Here is a 24,288-nt window from a genome sequence, read left to right on the forward strand (position 1 = left end):
GTTAGTCGAGTGATGTAGGAGTGTGTATTCCTTTTCTTTTTTGCTGTATTGAAGTGAGTCATCTATCCTTCCAAAGCTTCATTACAACTGGCAAGGGCAAACACTATCTCTCGCTCCCTCTGTCTCTCCAGATGGAGAGAGACATGAAGATATACAGTGGATAGAAAATGAGATCTCGCTTGCTCTTTCACTTGCTCTGATCTATATTTATATCCTGTCTCTATATCTATTGCCCTACATTTATGTTTTCAATTGTGCCAGCTTTCAGCATGGTTAAGTTGCTTGATTTAAACATCTTAACCCGCTGACAGATGCAACAGTCTGAGAGCAACAGAGCAGGGAAGATGCACAGACAGTTATGGGTTAAATTATGTGGACAGTCCAGTCTGTCCACATGCCAGTTCGATTCTGTTTGGCTCATTGATTAAAGGGCTTCAGCAAAGTCCCTTATTTTCAGTTAGTGCAACAATATTTTGGACAGGAGTTAAAGAAAAGCATTGTTGTTGTTGTTTTTGCACGTGCAATGTTTAAGGGACATATGGTTGGCCCAGCAGTGCATATAAACAGACAAGAATGCAGGTAAAGATGCAAGGTAAAGGTCATATGAAGGTCATTTTGCATAGTGTTAGATAGGATGAAAGACAGACAGGAAAAGGGAACTCTGTTGTTCCTACCTGCGTCACACAGCTCAGACAGCTTGCAGAAAGCTTCGGTTTTTGAGGCCCTAAAGAAAGTATGAATAATGTAGAGGAAAAGCCTCTTACTCCCTAAATTTTAAATGGCTAGTTCGCTGTTATCAAAAATATCTGTGGAGCATTAGAACAGGCATGACGCACGCACCACACGCAAAAGTATGGCTTTATGAGCGGAAAGAGGAGACATTGGAGTCAAGTTCTATTTAGTTTTATATTTCTAACTTACTGGATTTCCAGCAAAACCATCGTAACTGCTCATCAATGTAAGAAAGATACAGATTGAAACCTTGAAACTAGTCAATGCATTTCCTCTGGCAATACTGAGACTTATCACCACAGCTTGAAACAGATAGTCGTCTCGCATAAGTTAGACGAAAGGTTTTTCACCGTGGCGTGACTCAGTGAAAGGAAGGAGCATGGCTCAAGTCTTGGACTCCCTCTACTGGTTCGTAGAGCAGGCTGATAGGAGAGGCTGGGGACGCTGTTGCATTGCCGTGGCTGGGATGTCTCTTCAGTTGAATCCTGCCGCTTAGCCTCCCTGAGAAAGATTACACGCTGTCGGAAAAGAGCTGGAAGCTAAAACTCTGAATCTGGGGGGAACTTTGTCGGCTCTGTCCCTCAGAATTACCAAAACTGTCTTTTAATCATTTTACAGTCATCACAAAGAAAAGCAACACGTGACATGACAAGCTAAAGAGCAACTGGAAATGATGCTTTGTCTTTGTTAATGCTTAGAAAGTAAATATAGTCTTGCCAGGGGTTTAAGAGTTAAAACAATTAGTGATCATTTTCCTATTGATCCGTCCCCAAGGTCTCTCATCCCAACATCTGCAGACAGGCTCATTACTCTGAAAGACAACCTTATAGACCGCAAGAACTGATAAAGCTGGCTCAGTGCCAGTGATTAATTCACACCCCAGCATTGATAAGCACAGAACTAGAACGGACCAGAAGGACATCCTCATTAAACCAAAGGTTTAAAACAATCTTTAGACGGCAATAAATACAAGGAGTAACTTACAGCAAAGGACATAACGATCACATCTGTGTTCAGGAAAAATTATTGAGATCACAATTAATTAATCCCCAGAATTGAGCTGTTACCTTCAAGCATACGGTCAAAGGAGATCTTCTCCGTTTTTAAGTAAAAAGCATAACGGTCCGTATTGGTCACACTAGTGAATTAGTGAGGTTGTAATGGTCATCCGTTCACCTCTTCTTTTCAGGACCACGGGGGGCTGGAGTCAATGTTATCATTTACTGAGCTAACAAAGATTCATGTTTGAGAGATTAAATGCAAATATTCCAGCAATTAAATGGAATGTTTAATATTTGTTTATTAGAGTACATGTTTAACATCCCAACCAGTCATTTTCACATCATTCTCTGTAGTAGCACAGTTTCATAACAGATCATTCAGAGGGCATCACACAGCATTATATTCATAAAACTCACGGAAGGACACGCATACCTTTATCTGAGTACTTTATTTTACTGTGTTACTTTTTTGAAGACACATCTGACGACTGAGAAAAGTTAAAAACATCCAAATTGACCTTGGGGTGCGTTTACGCATCAATTATTTTATTGTATTAACTCTAACAGCTGGCATTCATCATGCGTCGGATGCACAATGCCTGATGGGATGAAAAGGGTTCAAAATAACCATTCGGAACCAAAAACTCACTGTTCAATTTTTCTCCCTGTTTTTACTTTCATTTTAACGTGGCAGACAGATTGCAGAGAGAAATGACCAATTCAAGGAGGCCATGGCCACAGCAACATCACTGGGATCATGCCACTGGCATGCTGGAGGTGAGGGAGTGGTCGGTCACCTGAAATTACCTGGACTTCGGATCGACATGCTCCCGCTGCACCTCACAAAATAGGTTTGAATCAGCAAAAACTGGCATCCATAATGGAGTAAATAATCACCTGAGGCAGGATGGAGTCCTCTGACCTTACACCAGCACTGGGCTACTCTACAGCTGTGCAGAGAATGTATATAACAGTGGAGGGAAGGTGCGTGTGGAAGGAAATAATCTACTTAATGTTGCAGTGGAAATGGATAAAGGGGTGAATGTCGAATGTATTTTTTCACTTGATTTAAAATTAGGAGAACGGGTTATATGCACCATTACTGATGATAACATATGAACCATCGGGCAGTTCTAGTGACACTAGGTGGGCGTATCATGAAATGAGTTTTCACATGTTGGAGTGGAAGATTGAGGATAGTTATTTTTATTTATTTCACGTCCTCACAGTTTTTGTTTTTTTAGTATTATATTTATATAGACATTAACTATTTGATTGGTTGAATTAAAATAGGTGGAGTGGGGCATGAGGCAAAACGATGAAGCAATGATTCCTGGTATTGATTTAGGACAGTTATATTGTTTGCTCATATCTTGCAGGAATTTTGAAGGAGGAATCATTTTCATTATTGGGACTCTGAGGTCTCGGCAGAGTTATTCCCCTACTGCATGTCCTTCTAGAAATGTATACGTTTATAATTTAATTACATGCTGGTTGTTTATGTCCCATGACAAAAACTACACCAGCACATTTGCAGTTTAAGACTCGTCATTTGTGTTTTTTTTTTTTTTTTGTGACTCGAACGTTTACTCCTCTCTGGGAGGAACCCAGGCTTGCGTTCAAATAAAAACAGGTCCGCAGAAGTCATCTGCCGGCTGGTGTCAAACGATCGCTGTCAGTCCAAGTACAGTTGCCTTCTTGAGGCGTCATGAGGACAATCCTCCCGTGTCATTTGCAGGGAGACCGGATTCCTTGGCGGGCAGATGCTTAGTCCACTTCCCTATCTTGGGCTGCTTCTAGTTTTGCAACAATCCAAGCAACCCGTTGAAGTGAACTTTCAATAAGTTCGCCCGCTTTTGCTCGGTCGTTATGGGTGACGCGGGCGCCGCAGGGAGTTTTCTCATCAGGAGAAGGGCGACTTTCGCATCGACGAGAGCTGCGAGTCTGTCGCCGATGACCGGGAAGTCTGCAGCCGCTGACGCGACGAGAGACGATGGGCAGGGAAAACGCGACCGCTCGCCGGAGACGGACGTGTCCAACTCAAAGAGCGACAAAAGGAAACGCAGGAATGACATAAGCGACAGGCTGAGGTGAGTTAACGTGACCGGACGTCACCGATGCGATGCTCGAGGGACGTTTGTTTCGGTGTAAAACACGCAAGTCGTGTTTAACTTTACTTTTGCTAGCTAATGTAATTGGTGTGGTCAGTGACGTTAGCTAGTTTGAATGCTAGCAGACTTCGGCTATTACTTCCGGGTCATCCTTCAATTAACCCCGCCGGCTTTGTGCCTTCGGTGATATTTCGTTTTACAGTTTATGAAAAAAAAAAAAACCAATAAATGAGTACGTGTGCAGATATAGTCAGAAATAAAATAATTCAAGCCTCATTGGGTTTATTAGAAAACTATTGTGTTTATCAGCTGTCGATAACCAAATCAGGCAAGCGCAGTTCAGGCTGCTCAGTGCAGCAGATATTTTTTTTAATCAAATTTAATACAAATTACCCCTTTTAATGACTACTGTAAACATAACATGTATTCACTCTGAATGGCTTCCCTCTTAAGAGCACACACTTGCATATTATACGTTTTAAAACCCTGTGTCAGCTCTCATTGATTTGCTTTAACAACAGAGTACCCAAAGCTTTTTTTTTTCTGTGAAGGCCATAGATTACATAAGAGCCTTAGGCCCCTATTCAGACATTCACGCATGCAGGGGGAAAAAAAACCCCAGCTTCAGTACGATCAATCCATTTAATACACGGAAGTTTTGGGATGTTGCGCCGTGAAGCGATGAAACAAACCATCTGTCATACCGATGAATCCGTGGCAGCTATGGGGGAGGAGGAACAACCTACCGACAGTGAAGCATGGCAGGGTCTCGGTGATGCCAGGGTCCTGCATTGTTTCCACAGTTACAGGAAACCCGTGGGGTGCTGAGAGTAAAATTGGTTTAATCAAGTATTTGGAAATCCTGGAAGAAAACATCTTGCTGTTTGTGAAGAAGCTGAAGCATTGGAGAATGAGCTCAACATAAATAGTTGGATTCTAGAGAGCCGTCACAGTCACCCTAACCCTAACCCTAACCCTTAACCCCATTGAAATGTGTGGTGGGATTTGAAGAAGACAGTTGCAGTGTGTAAATTTAGGAATTTTCCGTAACTGGAGGTGCTTTTATACAAGGAAAATTGTAGGATTCCTCAGGAAGACTCCCAGAAGCTGGTGTCTGGTTACACTGCAGGTCATACCAGCATTCAAATCATTAGAGAGACTTCAAATGAAAGGGTTGACTAATTTAGCTTCCAACTGTGCAATGATCCTCATGGATTCAAATAAAACAATTTTAATGAAGGGTGTGGTTAATAGGGCCTCATGAGTAAGCCTGGAGAATAGAGTGTGTGGACTGGACTCTCATCACTATCACAGTGGAACCCCCCCCCCCCCCATCTCATTTGGACCGGCCCACTTTAGTACGATTAACTACTAGACTGGATGTTAATCAAACTCCTATCTCCTTGAATTTAAAGCAGCTGTATTCCACAAGCTATCAGTAGGTCAACGTGAATTTACTTTGTACTCATCTTCATTAAACATGAATGAAGCACACTCACACTACTCTTAAAATAAGTGCTATTCTTTGTTGTTCCAGCCATTCACTTGTCTGTTTTATTTCTCTAGCTGTCATAAGACACAGCAGTCCTTGCTGAGTTCAGCCAGTGGCTTCAATAATTACAGAGGAATCCTGAACTGGTGTGTCGTTATGCTGGTAAGACAAACACTCACACACCCTCAAGGAAACGTGTTGTTACACATCCAGCTCTTGGGCTATGTACACTGTCACCTAAATACACGTGAAAGCATATCTTATGCTGTATGTTGTGGATCTCAAAAACATTTCTTCACAAACATTTAAAAAAATAATCCACTAATTGGATCAATATAATTCTCAATCTGTTGTCAGGGATAGATGAGTTTGAAATGTTACTTTTTTACCAACACAACAATGAATTCATCGTGTTAGCTTTAGTCAGCTCAGGTTATTGAGTTCGGAAGAGATTTATCCTTTTTTAAAATTAGTTTGAGGAATGACATCATACTTAAGTTGTTGAGTCTCAAAATAGAAGAAATATGTGCAAGTATAGGTACGTCAAAATGACTGATAACTTTACGTTGAGCTTTTATCTTTGCCGCATCTGGACTGAGGAGAAGTGGGGAAGATAGATGAAGTCAAGATTTGAGCAGAAGAGGTTGAATTGCATTTTCTATTCTTGCAGAACCTTTGTCTCATTGCAAAGCAAAGAACATTTGTCGGTAACTCTCACCTTGTGTTACAGGTGCTGAGTAATGCACGCCTCTTCTTAGAAAACCTGTTAAGGTGAGTACAAGTCAAAGTGTTTGTCTTTTTCACAGCCCACATTAATTATTACCTGTAGCGAAGGCTTCTGGTGCCTACTACGTCATTATGAAATGGAGACTCCAGTAATTTAATTGGAGTAAACCTTACAGAAGTATCAGGGTCATCAAATACATATGGATGTGCTAACAGAGTGATTTTCATTATTTCTTGAATGTCCTTTTATTTCTCTACTTTCACATGATATCTTTTTCATTGTAGACTTTTCATCTCCTCCCACTGGTAAAAGAACTGATGTGATTTAACACAAGAACAAGGACTGCAGTGTTGCACTCAGACCCCTTAATGATACTGATCCCTTGTTAGCAGTCATACCTGTACTTTTCCTGCTGTAAAAGTTAAATTATTCACTGTAAATAGCAGATGCTGTAAACTTATACACCTAGAATGTGGTCAATTGTAAACAATTTACTCGCTTACCTGCAAAATCAACTCAAATTACTCAAACATCTATTTTTTATAATTTCCCTCTAATATTGCGTGTTTGTTTTTATTTTGTCAGGTACGGTGTTCTGGTTGACCCTATTCAGGTGATTTCCTTGTTTCTGAAAGATCCCTACAGCTGGCCTGCAGCATGCCTGGTGATTGGTAGGTAAACCCCAACTCTCAAGGAAAAATGATATCATCATTGACAGGCTCATTTTAAACAGTACAATAACTGGGATTAACATTGAATTCTATAAATATTTTTGTCACTGAATGATTCTTGAAGTCGGATTCAACTTTGTGAACATTAGTGCAGATGGCGTAACGACAGATTAACTTTAAACTGACCATGCCCCTAAATTGTATGGCAAATGTTAACATCTCATAAAACATGTAGAAACTTTCTGTACATAACTTATTTCTGAAAACAAAGGCCTCTGTTTTAGTCAAACATTCCTTTTTCAATGTTTATTTTTATCGTATATTGCAGTGCGAGTCTGCAGTGCTGCAGCTCAGTGTCTCTGGGACAATCGCCTGCCCTATATACTGCATGGTGTGGTGGCTGTGCTGCGAGAGGAGGAAGACAGTGAGCGAAATCAGGAGCAAGATGGAAGAGAGATAATGTGAAGCATTGGAAGGTGTTTAGATAAAATTGGAGATAAAGTAATGCAGAAATGGGGAAAAAGTTAGAGAGGAGAGAGAAAAAGGAGGGAGGGAAGATGATGAAAAGTGCTGCATTCACACAAGTCCAGAGGAGTGGGTGGGAGGAAGAGCTGGGTGAGTTAAGGTAAATGACTCCACTGGTGATGCTAAAGAGACAGATGAGACTGGGTCTCTTACGTCATATGTACTATATAGCGCTTCATTCCCAGTGGGCATTCAGTATTTCTAGAATCACTGCAGCAACTACATATTTTCTTGCAAATAATTATCCCAACGAAGAGTAATTGAAAAGTTTGCAGATGTTTGCAAAACCAGCCTTGAAAGTTTACTTGGGCATCTCGCCCATGAATGACAAATACAATGAGTTTTGGGTAGTGTAAGGTATTCTTACTGCATTGCTGTTGCTTCTGAAATATCTCCCAAAAGCTGTCCTGTTGATTTTCGTGTGAATGGTGTTCTATTATTATGTTAAGCGTAGAGCACTGTGACACTGCTAGTTTCCAACTGACACATTTGCATTTTCCTGCCTTCTGCCCATGTTGTCAGACACAAACACTCATCTGTGTTTCAATCGGCATGTTCGCGCATCACACATTTGAGACGGCTATAAGCGGCTGTGCCGCTGACTGACCCGAAGAGAATAACTGGCCTGAAATCAAGGATGTAGTTTTCTCCTAATATTTACAGATGCACCAAATTAGGCACCCTATAGTATACATATACCGGTACTCAATAATGATGCACAGATCACGTTGTAAAATGCATGCGTACTTTTTCATGTACCAGCCGTCCACCAGTATAATTTATTTTATCTGAGTCACACCATCATGGACACTGAAAGATGTCGGCCGGTTACTTTCACAGGATACGATGATTGAGACCTTTTGATGTGTAGAACAGCACAGAATATAACTAGCGTTAGGTTCTGTTAGTGTGTCAGGACCTTTAATTATTGGTGGAGTCAGTACTTGTGCATAAATGGCACAGATGAGAAAATTACACTTACCTTTTCTGTTCCTCTGGGGTCATTGCTGGTAATAAAATTAATATTTCTGCCTAAATTGCATATTTTTCTTCTCATCTGATCTCATTTCACCCTGCAATGTGCAAACATCAATCGGAGTTGGGCCGATTTATAAAGCAAATGATATTTAATTGGATTATATTTTGTAGCTCATAGTGGTTAATGAATGTATTTACATAATCTTTGAACTTCTTAGTGCTTCTTAGAATTTCTTGCTGAGAGGAAATGACAGTTGGCTGTATGTATTGTTTATTTTGTAAAGTATATTTTACATAATGTGACAAGTGCTTAAATTCCTATGATATAAATAATCTGTATTGAGCAGAAATCTTTATCTAAACTTGATCTAAAACCTGCAAATTATCACACGCGGAAATAAAGATCACATATCTGGTTGATATAAATAGTAAAAGAGTTGGTTGTAAGTTCCCTCTTTGAAGCGTCTTGTCAGCTCGTACTGTAATTAAAATGTTAACGTGTAAAAAAAAAAAAGAGATAAATATAGGATTGAAACGTTTAGCAAACTGATGTGTACCGTAATAGCAGTGCTAAGTGGTGGTTGCATTGTTGATGAGGTGTTAATACCTAGTGATCAAATGTTTGACAGTTACGATTCCTCACGCTAGATGAGATGGACAGAGATGTGAATGCACTGATAAGGATCTTAAAAGGGAACAGTTGCTGCAGTCATAATTACCATCGTATTTAAAACCGGTCGAGCAAAGCTCAAGAGCCATCTCCATTCCACCAGTTTCCTTTTGTTCAGTCAGCTACTCTGCGGTTGAAACCGACACTGCACAATTGAAAGCACCGCTCTTCATAAATTCTCGTCTAAATGTCTGGACTCAGAAATGGGCTTGAGTCCAGCATGTCAGATATGTCATCTTATCCACAGTTGTGTCTGATCTCGTTCACACACAACTGTGGGTGTGTGAACGAGATCTTGCTGAAAAGGCTTATTATTTAATTTAAATTACTTATTAAACAAATAGAAGTCCATGAAGTCCTGTTCCTTTGTTTATATGCTTGATGTAAAAGCTTCCGGATATTCCCAATGTTGTCTTGAGGAAAGAACTGTGAAGTTTTTTTTAAGCAGTTTGGAGAAACAACATCTTCAGCATTCAGCAGGAAGTTACGACTTGATCACATTATAATCAGTTTCCCCGGTAAACAGATAATGTTTTGTCTCTTTACTTTCCTGCTGTCCTCTGTCACATTTCATACCAGCAGTGTGGCCTTTTGGTGTTTTTCCCCTTAATTCCAATAATCAGAGAATGACTGTCTGACATGTTTGCCTTTCGACAAGTAAAGATGGATGAACATGTAGACATGTTTTCGTAGATATGTATTTATACTTTCGTCTTGCAGAGACCTGCAGAATGAAAAAAGTAATAGAGCCTGTGTTAGTGGAACTGATCTGAAATTGTTCTTGTGTTTTGACAGCATCCAATGTGTTCATACTTGTGGCACTCTATACGGAGAGGCAGCTGTCAAAGGTGAGAGGAGAAGCCCTGCTGGCACCCAAACATCAGAACACGGAGGATTTCACAACTCCCAGGAGGGATTATTCTTCTAAAAGTGTTCGCTTAAACCGACTGACTTACTGGCCCTCCCTAGTTGGTTTTGCAAATGTTAAATGAAAATTAGTTTAGCTAATTTCATGATTTGAAATATGGTTGTCTTTGAAGATTTCTGACTTGTTTGTCTGTTTCGCTGTTGCCCAGGGGTCATTCAGCGAGGCTAAGGGTTTCCTGGTCCATTGCATCAACATTGCAATCGTGCTGACATTTCCAGCTGCAGTGGTCCTACTCGTCCCCTCCATGACCCCAGGTAAAAGGAGATGCATTCACTGTCTCACTGTGAAAATACCGTTCATGCTATGTTGTTACAACCGACTGTACATGGCAGGGATGACTAGTTGAGTCAAACAGCGTCATCTGTCACTGTATGCAGCCGTTGGTTGTGTACAATGAAGCCACGTGTAATTTCACTGTAATTAAGATGAAAAGGCCATTCATAAATGCACCCCAAGGACGTCATAAAGGATGTTATAAAGCATCATAATCAGTCGCTTAGAGGTAATGGGCCGGTTGATCATAACTGGTTTGGTTCCAGGAGGGGAGAATAGGGGAGTCAAAGTAGGCGTGGTTTGCAGAACAAGGTCGTCTAAGGGTCACCTTCCTCTCGCTTGTCAGGCTGTTTGACAGAAACCATGCACATACTATTCAGCGTTGATGAATGAGCAATGCTTGACAGAACAAGATACATCAGTGCACTGAGATTCCCTGGAGCAAAAATCCAGTTTAAAAAAAAAAAAAAAGGTCCTTAATGTAAAATGGTTCTATAGTGTATACTGATGTTCAAATCCACCAAATTGTTATTTATTTGGTGAGTAAATGACTGAAACTAGATAGTCACGTTCAAGAGATGATTATTGTTGTTTATTTACCAAGTATAGAAACTTTACAGTAGATAGCTTGCTGTGACCGGTAAAAATCAAGCACATGGGATAGTTAATTCTTAACATCTGCATGTGGAATATTCCACAGACATGGTCAATTCACTCATAAATATTCCACAGGAATGTTCAGCATTAAATGAAGGTATTTAGATTACGCGTCTGTATTAATCTCAGTTTTTCATTTTTCAAGTTTTCATTGGGGAAGATTTAGTTTCTTGATCATGAGTCAGATACATTAGGTCTCATTTAATCTAGTGCACATTCCAGTGTTCATCTGGTTCTAGAAAATCATTGATTTAATCCTTCACTCATTTCCCCCTTTGATTTATACGCCCTCCTCTCATCTGTTCTCTCACTGGGAGGTGAAGGAGTCAGTCCATCTGTCTGTTTGTTCTCCTCTGTACTCTGCTGTCCACACAGGAGGGGCAGCGACAGGCAGGTGTGTGTGTGGGTGGAGGGGTGTGTGTGTGCTTGTCCAGAGTGTGAAACAAGCTACTGCATTTACTGAATACCATTTACACAACCAGCCATTGCACATAGTTCAAGAATCTAATCACAAGAAATTACATATCGTCTTGAATGCACTTTGTGAAGTGTTGACAAACCAGACAATCATTCGCACACACACTCACACACACCTATGGACAATTTAGTGTAAACAATGGGCAGGAATGTCCCTTTGGGATTAATCAAGTACTGTATTCGGAATTCACTATATTCTCTCTCTCTCTCTCTCTTTGTCTTTTTTTCTCTGACTCACAGTTGGTGGCGTGTTTGCTCTTGGCAGTTACACCATCCTGTCCCTAAAGCTATACTCTTATAAGGACGTCAACTTGTGGTGCAGAGAGTTGAGCACCGCCAAAGCCAGGAAGCTGATCAGGTCTCTGTCTTGTGAGTCACCAACAATCATTCACATGCATATTTTGCTTTTAATACTAAAAGGAAGAATACATTCTCTGTTAAATGTAATTTCAGTTTCTGTGTGTTTTAATGTTTTGTTGTCCAGTGCTCATGCTGTTACAGTGACATCTAATGGCCAACACATGATGCTGCAGATCTGTGATAAACAGCCCTTGAATTAAAACAAATTGTTGCATGCCCTCACGAGCATGCTATCAATGTCTAATAAATCATTGAATAGTATAATGCCTCCCTTGTACTTACATACATGCTGTGTTATGAATGCTAGTAAATTCCATTCATTCCACAGGTCCCTCAGAACAGCACTTGGAAGGAGGTGACCAGAAGGTCTCTTACCCGGGGAACCTCACCATCAGGGGTACACACATGCATCTTTCTGGTGTTTGTATAAAACCTAACTCTACCGCTGCCTCCTTCGCATATAATTCATTGTGTCCCGTATTTGGAATCACTTTGATCTCCTCTGCCATTCCGTAGATATTTACTACTTTGTCTTTGCTCCAACTCTGTGCTACGAGCTCAACTTCCCTCGCTCAGCTAAGATCCGAATAAGTTTCCTACTGAGGAGGCTCTGTGAGATGGTGAGGAAATATCTCATAGCTCTGTTTTATTTTATTTTATACTTACTTTCCCCGCAACTCAGAGGGACGTAATTTAGTCCACTTCTTTTGTCTGACAACTGTAAACAATAAATTAAAAACCTGACCTATTTAAATCTATCTATTTAAACCATGATTGGCTGATTGAGATTTCATTCAGAGAGAATGTCCCATGACTGATGTGTCTCTGTGCCTACAGCTGTTCTTCACCCAGCTGTTAGTTGCTCTCACTCAACAGGTATGCTTATTATTTAATCCACCATCAGTGTGTGGCACAGCCCTGGTTTCTCCTTTGTATTTGATTTGTTTAATTTGTAAAACATTAAAATATTTCAATTATTTAGTTTTGACTTTCTTTCCATCAGTGGATGGTTCCTATCATTCAGAGTTCCATGAAACCACTGGAGGTGAGGCGGACAGAATGAAGCTTCTGCTCACAAAGCAACATGGTGTGATGTTTGTTGATCTGTAGGCCCTCTGCTCTGTAGGACATGGATCTGTCCAGGATGGCCGAGAGGCTTCTGCGATTAGCTGTGAGTAGAAACACATTTTAACTCGAAATTAAACCTCTAATGTATTGTTGTTATGTTTGTCCTCGCGCTGGCTGTGTATTGGTGACCGTCACAGAAGGCATCCTTTCAAAGAGAGTTGATAATATCTCAAGTTTAAAGAGGAAGTCTATCTGTTTTGTTTTCAATTTAATAATAAGTCCATTTCATATCTACATCAAGATAAATCTATTCCACCCTCAGAGTTTCTGGTAATAAATTCATTTTTAGAATCACGGGGATTATTCACACCATGTCAGATATAATTCCATAGAGAATAAGCTGTATCTCACCATGACTATGTCCATCACAGCTCGGAAGTAACTATGATTTTCACATCAGCCTTTTACCTTTAGTCAGTTTCTTTAATTTATTGTGAAGTGTCTCATTTATTTTGATCAACTTCTGCATTACTCTAACTCGTCTCCAGGTTCCTAATCACCTGCTGTGGCTGATGTTCTTCTACTGGTTCTTCCACTCTTCCATGAACTTCACTGCTGAGCTTCTGCGCTTTGGAGACAGACAGTTCTACAAGGACTGGTGGTAAGCGTCTGTGACTGCTTATTATTTTTGATGAGGTACAGCCTGATTGTACTGAAGGAAAATTTACATTGGTGATATGTACTAAAACGTGAATGTAAGAAATGTACATGGTAGCAGTTCAGCGCTGAGTGCAGAAGTCATCCTGCAATCTTCAAGCATTAATGTTTTGTAAAGCCCCACAACTGTGTTTTGGAGATGCATCGTTGTCGTATTGTACCTGTGCAGGCTTTACTTTTTGCATTCCATTTCATCTTAGTCTACTATAATCCCACACTTATTTTCCGCTTTCCTGTATGACTAAAAGAAAATAGACTTCCCCATGCTCGCAAAGATTGATCAATCAGATTTATTATTTAGAGTACCGGTACTGTAATGCTCATGTCTGCTATTCTTCTGTCTTCCTTCAGGAACTCCGAGACAGTAACATATTTTTGGCAGAATTGGAACATCCCAGTACACAAGTGGTGTCTACGGTGAGCTATTCACAAACTAACATACTGAGACAGAGCAATGAAATGTATGGACGCAAGCAAGGTACAAGTCTTAACAAGGCTGTCCACTCTATTTGTAATAGTGATTCATCTGGATGTGAGAGAATAAGTGTTAGTAATAAATACAGAGCCTGCAGCCAGTCCCGCATACACTAACGTAGCAGCGAGAACAACTGCTGTGAGATTATAATAAATAAGACAAAGTAAATTAAATGCTGGTTAAGGTCTATTTAATTCCTGTCACTGTGGGAGACTTGCAGCACCTAACAGAGTTGAGATATTTCCACATCAAGTATTACACATTGGGGAAACAGACACTGACTGACAAAACAAATAAAGACAAATGATTGCCCTCAAGCCATCTCCACAGCCACAGTGTGTTTGACTTTCTGATGTACAGTATGAGTCCATCCACCCATTAAAAACCTGCTCCTTTGTCCTTTGTCCTTTCTCACAGTCATTTCTACAAGCCGCTGCTCAGGAGAGGCTTTAGTAAAAAACTCAGCCAGTCAGCTGTCTTTTTCTTGTCAGCCTTCTTCCACGAGGTGAGCGGAGATCAAGAATTCTGTCTCTGTTTATTTTGACACGGTAGAAATTTTCCAAGACAGAGTAACGTGTGCCAGAAGTTGGCTAAACTCAGTATTTGTGTTAAAAACTGTTTTGAAGGACCTGCTGTGGATTCTAGAATGTATCTGCAGAATCTCATAAAAGGCAAAGCCATTCTGTTGCAGACCTAATAAAATGAACCTTTATGCTGCCTTTTAAATTCTACAATCACCCAACCAAAGAGGACGTATTTCTCAGTTTCACACGACCTAATGAACATAATGTCACAGGCTGCTCTGTTGTCAGACCATTATTCCTGCTTGTCCAGCTCTACTGGGCTTAGAAACCTTTACCAGTAATGTCTGAAATGTCTACTCGGATCTGAAGCATCTTTTAAGGATCCTTAAATCTTAGCCTGATGATGTTTTATTTAGAACATTGATTTGATGTCGTTTTGTTTGTCTATGTCAGTACTTGGTGAGTGTGCCGCTCAGGATGTTCAGACTGTGGGCCTTCATGGGGATGATGGCGCAGGTAAGACCCGGCATGTCACTGATGAGAAATGTACAGCTATGGATGTGAGAAGCAGAACTGCTGCTGCTGGTGCACAGACACTTAAGTAATTTATTTTAATTTAAAACTAAATGCATTTGTATCACAAAGCTCGGTTACAAATAAGAGTACAGTAATGGGGTAGGTAGTATATTTATCTAGCCTGGCTATAATCGATATCAAGGTGTGTATGTAGTTCTGTGGACTCCTGTGGGAAGTAGTAAAAGGTGCTCTCGGTTTTTTGCCTTGACTCCAATATCATTAACTTAATATATAACATTGTTAGCATGGCAGGACATTTGTGATGTATTATGGGGCATGTTGCAGGACAAAAGTTAGCATCTCTTTGTTTTTGCTGACTTTGTTACTTTGTGGTGAGTAGTAAAACTCAGGCGCGAGAAATAAACCAATGCACAGAGAAAGTGTGAGACTGTAATTAATCATTAAAAAACCCCATCATCCTCTTTGTTTTTGTAATATCCTGTTGTTGTTTTCTCTCAGCTTCCATTAGCCTGGTTTGTCGGTTACTTCCTGCGTGGAAACTATGGCAATGCTGCAGTTTGGATCACTCTCATCATTGGTCAGCCGTTTGCCATCCTGATGTATGTCCATGACTATTATGTCCTACACTACAGGGAGGAGGCTGCCTAATTAATTTAGAACACACATGTCATACACATCATTCATCTGTCTCGCATTACGCTTCCCTCCGTCTGCCGCCCTTCACACAAACAAACCAGAGTCCAGTGGAGACGATGTCTCTCGTCCAGCTTAACTGATCAAGGAATGTTTACATCAGACCTTTTGGTCCTCCTATATTTTGAGGGCAAACGTCTTGAAGCTGGAGAAAGTATTTTAATATTTGAAGTGAAAAGTGAAGAACAAATGTGATTCTTGAAATACTGTTTGAGTTTAAGAATGACTGTTTCATAATCAAGTGATTCGGCTGTGAAGTATCTCCCTCAGGAGACTTTTCCTCAAGTGTTGTTTTAAAGGCCAGTTTGTGCAGAAACATTTGCTGAAGGACAAGCCTGCATACAGTAATGCAAAAAAACAAAATAAAAGCCCTTCCCTTTGTATTACCATTGAGGTTTTGCCCCCCTGTTCAGTTGTGTGCACAGACGCCACAATGATGTGGCTCATTTTTACTTTATGGATCAAAGTGAAAATGCCAGTCAAGGAAATGTCCAAAAGGTAGGACAGAAATGTCCACTTAACTTTGTGGGGGCATGCTGCATGAGTCAAGAACTATAAACAGATGTGAAGCATGTTGGGTTTGGGTTTGATTCTGCTGAAGCCAGTAATGTCGGATTTTTGTTTCTGCCTCAACCAAGGACCTGTGCCCATTGTTCAGATCAGTCTGCCTGATTCTTTATTTTCAGCAGAGTTAAACAAAACTTGGTCGAGGAAAGGGCATTTGTATGGATCCTGATCATTTTTTTCCATGTATCATTCAGCATTTTATGTAAAACTACTCGGTTCATGGTAAGCGAAACAGACTCGAGTAGGTTTGTTTGGCCGTGGTGGAGGTATATGAACTCTATAGAATGTGACATATGGTTTTATGAGGTTTTGCTTTGGCAATTAAAAGCAATATACAATAATCCTGGCTTTTTTAATTTATTTGTCTTTTTATACATTATTTTCACCTAAAGTGTCTTTTATATATATGGTGTCTCTTAACATGATCAGATGTCCGTGATAACCATAATAAATAAGGAACCTACCAGCATTACTGTCGAAAACCGAAATAAACATTAATGCAGTTGGTTTGTCAGCCAGGGGCATGAACCCATGCCACTAGGTGTGTGTGTGTGTGTGTGTGTGTGTGTGTGTGTGTGTGTGGGTGGGGGCGCCGCCTTTGTAGATTTGTCATCCACAAATGTGAGGAAAGGATTCTGAACCTGCATTTTGTCAGGTTGACAGTGAATTAAACATAAAGTCTGAGGCAAATCACAACTGTCTGTAGGCATGCGTGTGCGTGCTCTGCAAGTGTGACGTTCAGTTAAACAGTCGTCAGCGGGGATTAGACGCGACAGGCGGCTTTGCAGGATGCATGATCTATTAGAGAGATTCCAAATTCAATACCTTTTTGCTCCCCTTTTTGTTTTTCCAGGATTCAGATTTATGCATTCTACAAAAGAACTCTCTACACTTGTGTAATTATATCAATGTTAATGGTCAAGGTTTGGGAAAACGTTGACATGGTTGAGGTGACTTGCTATGTCACAAGACAGGACACCGTCAGCATCGTAGCATAAATCACATAAAGTTTCTTCAGAGGTCCTTGAATGCAAATGCTAAAAATGTGTCGGTTAAACAACAAAAGAGGTACAGTAATTATTTATACAATAATTGATTTGTCACATCAGCCCTCATAACTGTATTCATCATGAAGAAGCCCATCATTAGTTCCAAAAAGTGAGCTCTGCTGCAGGACAGCCGTAATCCATTCATCCACCCTAAATCCTGACAAATAAAACATGAGAGGATGGAGGTGGGGGTTTGAAAAGAGCAGAAATCTCTTCATCCCTCATTTATCTTCAATATTCAGATGATTCCTGACATAAACGAGGATTTCCAGTTCTATTCTGAAGTTTTATATTTGCGTGTCTTTTTCTATTAACCAACATACACAAACGTGTCTAACAATGACCCACACACACTGGCCCTTTGTTCGTCTGATTCTTTTATTCTTTGAAGCCCCTTTCTTTCCCCATCCCGCACCCTCTCTTTGTGCTCATCTTCAGTAACAGGTTGATCCATGGCTCTTCTCCTGACATCCGTTATTCCGGATCTTTCCTAGGAACGCTGACAGGCTGTGAGTGATGATGATCCTCTAGACAGGAAACCAGGACACACAAACCTGTCTCATTCTGCAAGATGGATGGAGCATAGGTCCAGGGACATTTCATAAAGAGACAGACTGAGACGAATATTTCAATGCAACTTTTCCTCAGGTGGGTGTGTATGAGATTAATATATTTAGATGATAAACAGGAAATATGGGCTGGAACCACTTAAAATAGGTAGCAATCACAGAGAGCACACCTCAGGCGAGGCGTGCGCATTTGAGCAAGGTCGGTTTAGCCATTATGTCAAAACACCTAAAATAGTTTGGGCCTCATAATGTCACTCCTTGAGCGTGAAAACATAACCCTAAGACGCACAATCCTTACAAGATACAGACTCCAAAATACAACGAAAAATAGGTTTAAGGGAAGCATCAATGCAAACCTCTGATATATATTCCATCAATGCCAGATATTAGCTTTCAGATCCTTTACGTTCTAAGTAATATCTGTGTCACATGCAGCCGTTAGTGGGGACTTTACTTGTAAGTATGCATAACTCAAGTTCCTTAGAATAATATAATTGCAATCATCAATATTAAAATTACATTATTTACATTTTCTTACAGTAATGCCATGTAATGTGTTTTGCATTCACTAGTACGTCTAAGTGGTTACTAACTATAACTCCAGTTCCAGGAGTTGGAGCCCAGATTGCTGTCACATTATGCAGGCTCACTTTAGTATTGTATACTCAAATGTAGTATACGGCATATTGGTGTCTCAATTCTGATACTGCCCTCGTGTACTCACTGGACATTATGAAAAATATTGAGCCACTTTCAAAAATAACATTTTCTTTTTCACTTGACTAATATGAATGGCTCAGTAAACTCCAGGTTGAATCCAAAATGGTTTCTTCACAGTGGCTTGCTCCCTCCCTCCCTCTGTCACTCTCCCCCAGAAGTTACAGTGACAGGTGAACAAATCAAATGCTCCAGTACCTTGAATGAAATAATGGATTGCTCTGGGTTTGACCGTTGTTAGAAACATTTGAGATAACGGCGCACAGCTCTGTGTTGCACTTTTTTTTAGGCAGAAATAATAATCCCAGAGTTTATCAATACAGTTGGTAGTCTGAGGTGTACAAATTTAAAAACCCCATCTCACTTTGGTCAATGACAAAAAATAAATAAACATGACGCAAAAAATTGTATAAACATAGGCAACGTAAATTTCTCAGGGGACACAATTGGATTAAAAACAACCAGTGTGCCGTCATACATATGGATTATGGCAGTAATCCTCCTCATGGAGTGACAAACCCTCGAGATGTCATCCTAAATGATGCTGCAGCTCTCCTGCCTGGAAGCGCTGCTGAATCTGTGGAGGACGGTAACAATGTCACACTGGCTCACCCCAGCAATCCTATAGATTCCACTGGGACTTGGGTCCTAAACACTGGGCAGCCTTCCAGTTACTGTCATTCGCCTGCAGGAAGCAGCCGTGCACACACACGCCACATATGGGTGAGAGTGATGCCACTTTCTATCAATCTTTATGAGTTTTTATAGAGCATTAGTTTAACAAGTGACTGGTCAATGGGGATCAAGCTGAAATAATTGAATAAATTAATTTAATTTATGGATATAAAGACTGTTTTCAGACTTTCAGACTAAACTTTACATCTTTGGAGTTATCATAAAACTTGTCCTACGTAAAGATGAAAAACATAACAGACAATTTTTTAAAAGGAATTAAGTTGTCAAAAAATGAGAAGCGCATATTTAAATACATATATTTTGAAAAAGATTATTTGCTAAAGGAATCCATCCATTTTCTTGTAGACTAGACGATTGCGATCGTCTAGCCTACAGCTGCTTTATCCACCTTGCGGGTCACGGGTGACGAGGGGCGGGGGCCGCGGGGCACATCCCGGCCACGTCGCCAGCGAATCGAACGTAACATTGCTCCCCTGTATAACGGAAAGGTCAGACTAAAAGGATTATTATCGTAAAACACAAATGACACATACACAGTTTGTGGACATCTATCATTTGTGTTTTACAGTCATAGTATTTTCAGCTTGACCCTTATACATGACAACATTTAATGGTTTGGAATAGACAGAGTGATGGGAAAGACAGATGGAAAACAACATATTTTTCAAAGTAACATTCTCCCAAATGCACAAAGGTCATCCTGCTTTGGTGACTTTAGGGAGAAGAAGGTATGAGCAGGGAAAGGCTGATTGGGGAACGTATTCCCGTGAGAAATAGCCAGCTGTCACAGCCAGAATACATCTAATACACGAGTTGTGATTTTTATCTGCATGAATACTTTCGTTTACATGCATTTGTGCATGTGTGCTGGAGCATTGGGGTGTGTGCATACTGTACATTGACATGCGTGTGCGTGTCCGAATAGAATATAAACACATATGAAGACTTCCTGTCTGGAGCCCAAATGGAGAAGATTTAGGATGAGAGGGAGGGAAGTATTTTAGCCCGAGACATTGCCAAAAGAGACAGAGAGAGAGAGGAGGGGGGGGGGGAGTCAGTAGGGAGGGAGAGTCACTGAAGCAGTGAAGAAAAGACACAATAAAGGACTGGGATGTACAATAATGGACAGAGCAGAAAATACGATGAGTAATAGCAGACAAACTGAGAGTGATAGAGATGACAAAGATGCTGCTTGACTCACAAATCTGAAGAAGTGGATTGATCACTTCAGTCAACAGGCACGGAAATCTGAAAGGGGTCACAACTGAGCTACGAAGAAGAAAAATGCAATACTGAACTGTTACAAAGAGCAAAGCGACTGGTGTCGGGATTCAGATGATTCAAGGGTGCACAGGTGAGTGTAGGTATCACCTGATTGGACATTGGTCAATTGAGCCTTGAGATGAGAACGGACCAATGAGGACACTACATCTTCATCAGAGATAAGTGTTGGCTTGTTGAATCTGTCCTTTGTCTCCAAAGGTGAGTAAACTGTGGACAGGCTGTGTCAGAGGGCCTATATTATCTTTAAATAGAGTCAAAGCAAATTATTAACTTCAAGTTATGTTTCCTTTAAATGAGACAAAAAAAACAATATGCTGGAACAAATATTCAGAATTCAGAATACTTAAATAATCCCAAAGGGAAATTCCTGCGCATGCGCACTAATAAGTAGCAATGCAAATATAATACCAACATCACTGAAATGGACATGATTACTGTTGCCCAACATTTATAACTTTGTTTTAAATAGACTATAAATAAGCACTCAAAATATTTTTCTGTCAATTTTCCATAAATGAAATCAACAAATATGACGCAGGAAAATATTCCACTACCATGTCCCATGCGACAGAGTACTTGGAAAGGCCCCTATGGACTTCTATTACAAGTCAAATTTAAAATTAGAGTTGCAATGAAAATGTCCCATTAGCTATGAGAGGCTTTTTTTAAAGCTATAAATTGATGCAGGGCAGCGTGAGAGCTCTATTCTGCAATGCTATCATGTCTCTCGTTTATACATTTTCTTCCACACACACACTCACTGCCACTCAAACGGGGCTCCCACGCTTCTGGAATTTATTTGGACAGCATTATTTGTGATGGGCCTCTGGGGCCTCTGGGCCCTCTGGGCCCTCTGATCTCCTCTCAGTATTATTTTACAGTCGTTGCATCACAGAGAACATCTTAGAGAATTTAAACAATTTAATAATCACCGTCAGTCATTTTTAAACAAATTTCCACCTTCCACTGACACTAAGGTTCCTGAATCCTTATTTTCCCAACCAGTGTCATACAAATAGTAATGGTGAAACACATGAAAAACTGAGAAGTGTTTTGGTTATTTAATTTGACAACATGTAACAACTTTAATTTATTTTGTCTGACAGCTTCGGCACAAACGCCAGACCACCATCCTCATCATCACCATAATGATGAACTTCAACAGCACTGAATCCTGGCTTTTTATCAATACTTCGTGTCCCAATTTATCAGTAATAGCCAGGAACACAACTGGGAAGGAAGGATATTTGCAAAGACTGTCTCATTTAGACAAGGGCCTCTACAATGACTTTTACAGCTTCTGGATTGCACTGATGGTCATAAACTCCTTCATATTCCTGGTAGGATCTTTTGGAAGATATTCTTACTTACTTTATATTATTCTTAAATCCCCCACCTCGATAAAGTCCTATAACTCTTCCCCGTCCTCCATCCACAGGTGGGCATGGTGCTCAACATAGGTGCACTGTATGTGTTTTGCTGCCATACCAAGAAGAAGACAACCACAGTCATCTACACCATCAACTTAGCGGTGACAGACCTGCTGGTGAATCTGTCTTTGCCCACTCGCATCCTGCTTTACTACACCGCAGGATCTTGCCTCGCCTGCTATTACCTGCACACCTTCAGCTATTTTGTCAACATGTACTGCAGCATCTTGTTTCTGACCTGCATATGTGTCGACCGTTACCTTGCCATTGTGCAGGTGGGTTTAGTCCATAGTTTCAAAAACTGCATTAGTCTCAGTGTCAATGCTGAAACATAAACTGTTTAATTTGAAAACCAGAAGGGATCTAAAACTGAACATTTTCTTTCATTCTTGTAGGCTGACGCTTCCTGCCGGTGGAGGAACTCTGGTGTAGCCAAATGTGTGTGTGTCTCCATCTGGCTATTTGCCTTTGTCTTCACCTACTCCTTCCTTTCCACTACTTTCCAGTACCCAGACTGCTGCCTGTCAAATCTCCTCTTCCTCGCCATTACTGAATTCTTTCTACCCCTTGTCATCATTGGGGTCTTCACAATGCGGATTGTGTGGGCCCTGGCTAATCGCCGTCTGATGCAGCAGAGCAGGTAACACCAATGATCACAGTAGAAGGCATCATTCATGACATGTCTAGTCCTGGTCAGTTTTTAAGCTGCATTAGCTATTTAAAAAAATGTGGAATTTAAACATGTTTACGCTATCCACTCTTTTGGTACTGAGATGTGCAGCAGTGAAAGTCACAGTGGCGATTTTAACTGTACGTGTTTCAACAGGGAAAGGCGGATGAGGGCTGTCCAGCTGCTGAGCACAGTGCTGGTCATCTTCACTGTCTGCTTCACACCCTTCCACATCACACAGGTGAGTGTTTTAACATATTATTGGCATTTTTGCAGCCCTTAAAAACAGACGGAACTACATTCTATGGCAACATTCAACTGTAATCTGTAACAAGTATACATGTCTTTGTTTTAAGGCCTTATATGTTATATGTTAGATTAAGAATTACTATAGAATAACAAATGATACCTGGTTATATACTGCATGAAGCTACTTTATTATTACTATTACTATTATTATTAATATTTGTAACAGAATGTGTTGTCCATTATTGTGTTACAGGTGGTGGCGTATTTCTTTCCGGATATGCCACATCCTGTATTAGTGTACCACCTAACGGTCACTCTCAGCAGCTTGAATAGCTGTATGGATCCTATTGTTTATTGCTTTATTACAAGCAATTTCCAGGTAATACATGGATGGGTTCAAAATATCTCCTGTCTCCCACATATCCGTCCATCATCCATCTTTCCCTGCATCCATAATTTGTTAATCCATCATCATTATTTAGTCAATTATTTACTCATCTATTCGCCAAATTATCTGCTGCTTTCCCCCACCCCGCAGGCCACCATGAGAAGTATTTTCCGTCGTGCACAACCCGAGCAGGCTAGTGGTGACATCATCAGCATGCAGCACAGCTCCAAAGCCTCAGGAGGGATCCCCCCCAACAATGAGATCATGATGGCCAAAATTGCCACCTCTGGGACAGCCAATCAGGAGAGGAACCACACAGTCTAAATACTCTAACCCAGAAGGTGAAGACAACTTTAAACCAACACATACAAGTCATCCAAGGAAAGGATTTTTCAACATACAGGACAATCAGGACAAACTTTTACCAAGAAACAGCATTGAGAAGAGACAGCTTTAGTCTGCAACTGGAAATGTTCATCGTTCCAAAAGATGCTACAGAATGCCAAGACTCGTTATTAAAATTGTGATGTAACCCAATCTACATAACTCCAGTCTTATATATTTGTGTAATGAAATGACCTTGATCAAAATAATATACAGTATGTCATTCTAAAATATACTTACTTAAGTCCAGTTATATTTGGAAACTGAAATAAAAATTACCTTTCCAGTTTCCATTTCTGAAACTAGAACTGACATAGGCTAAACAAGTGCAGAACTATCTATATGCTTTTTAAGATGCATGTAATCCTTTAATTAATTATATTCTAGTGTAGCATCATTCCCACAGGGAAAAGAACCATGATAGCCACAGCTGTGACCTTTGTTTTTGCAATAGCCAAGTTTCTACAGCAGAGGGAAACTGCCTTTTGAGGGCCTCTGCAGCAAGAAGAAAACGTTTTCAGTTACAGAGGAACGACATGAAAGACTGAAAGCAGGTTCAATGTGCATGTTTTGGCTGTAATACTATTGTTTAATTAATAAAGCATTTGAAAGAACGTCCCGTTTTGTAAGGATATTATCATTTTGGTCTGTATTTGAGTGAATACAACC

General features: G+C 40.3%; 2 protein-coding genes across 2 annotated transcripts; both read left to right on the forward strand.

The window, feature by feature from the left end:
* Positions 1–3,602: 3,602 nt before the first annotated feature.
* Positions 3,603–16,516, forward strand: dgat1b (diacylglycerol O-acyltransferase 1b). The gene is made up of 17 exons (XM_068755610.1): positions 3,603–3,823; positions 5,411–5,498; positions 6,067–6,107; positions 6,649–6,734; positions 9,703–9,755; positions 9,984–10,089; positions 11,483–11,611; positions 11,931–11,999; positions 12,119–12,222; positions 12,440–12,478; positions 12,606–12,647; positions 12,729–12,773; positions 13,219–13,331; positions 13,739–13,804; positions 14,280–14,367; positions 14,840–14,902; positions 15,422–16,516. The coding sequence occupies exons 1-17, from the start codon at positions 3,603–3,605 to the stop codon at positions 15,569–15,571; spliced, it is 1,503 nt and encodes a 500-aa protein (XP_068611711.1). The 3' UTR covers positions 15,572–16,516.
* Positions 16,517–21,646: 5,130 nt separating this feature from the next.
* gpr20 (G protein-coupled receptor 20) lies at positions 21,647–23,559 on the forward strand. The gene is made up of 6 exons (XM_068760368.1): positions 21,647–21,838; positions 21,937–22,203; positions 22,324–22,568; positions 22,755–22,839; positions 23,101–23,226; positions 23,386–23,559. The coding sequence occupies exons 1-6, from the start codon at positions 21,647–21,649 to the stop codon at positions 23,557–23,559; spliced, it is 1,089 nt and encodes a 362-aa protein (XP_068616469.1).
* The last annotated feature ends 729 nt before the right edge of the window (positions 23,560–24,288 follow it).

Source organism: Brachionichthys hirsutus, chromosome 3 (genome assembly GCF_040956055.1).
Source record: "Brachionichthys hirsutus isolate HB-005 chromosome 3, CSIRO-AGI_Bhir_v1, whole genome shotgun sequence".
NCBI lineage: Eukaryota > Metazoa > Chordata > Actinopteri > Lophiiformes > Brachionichthyidae > Brachionichthys > Brachionichthys hirsutus.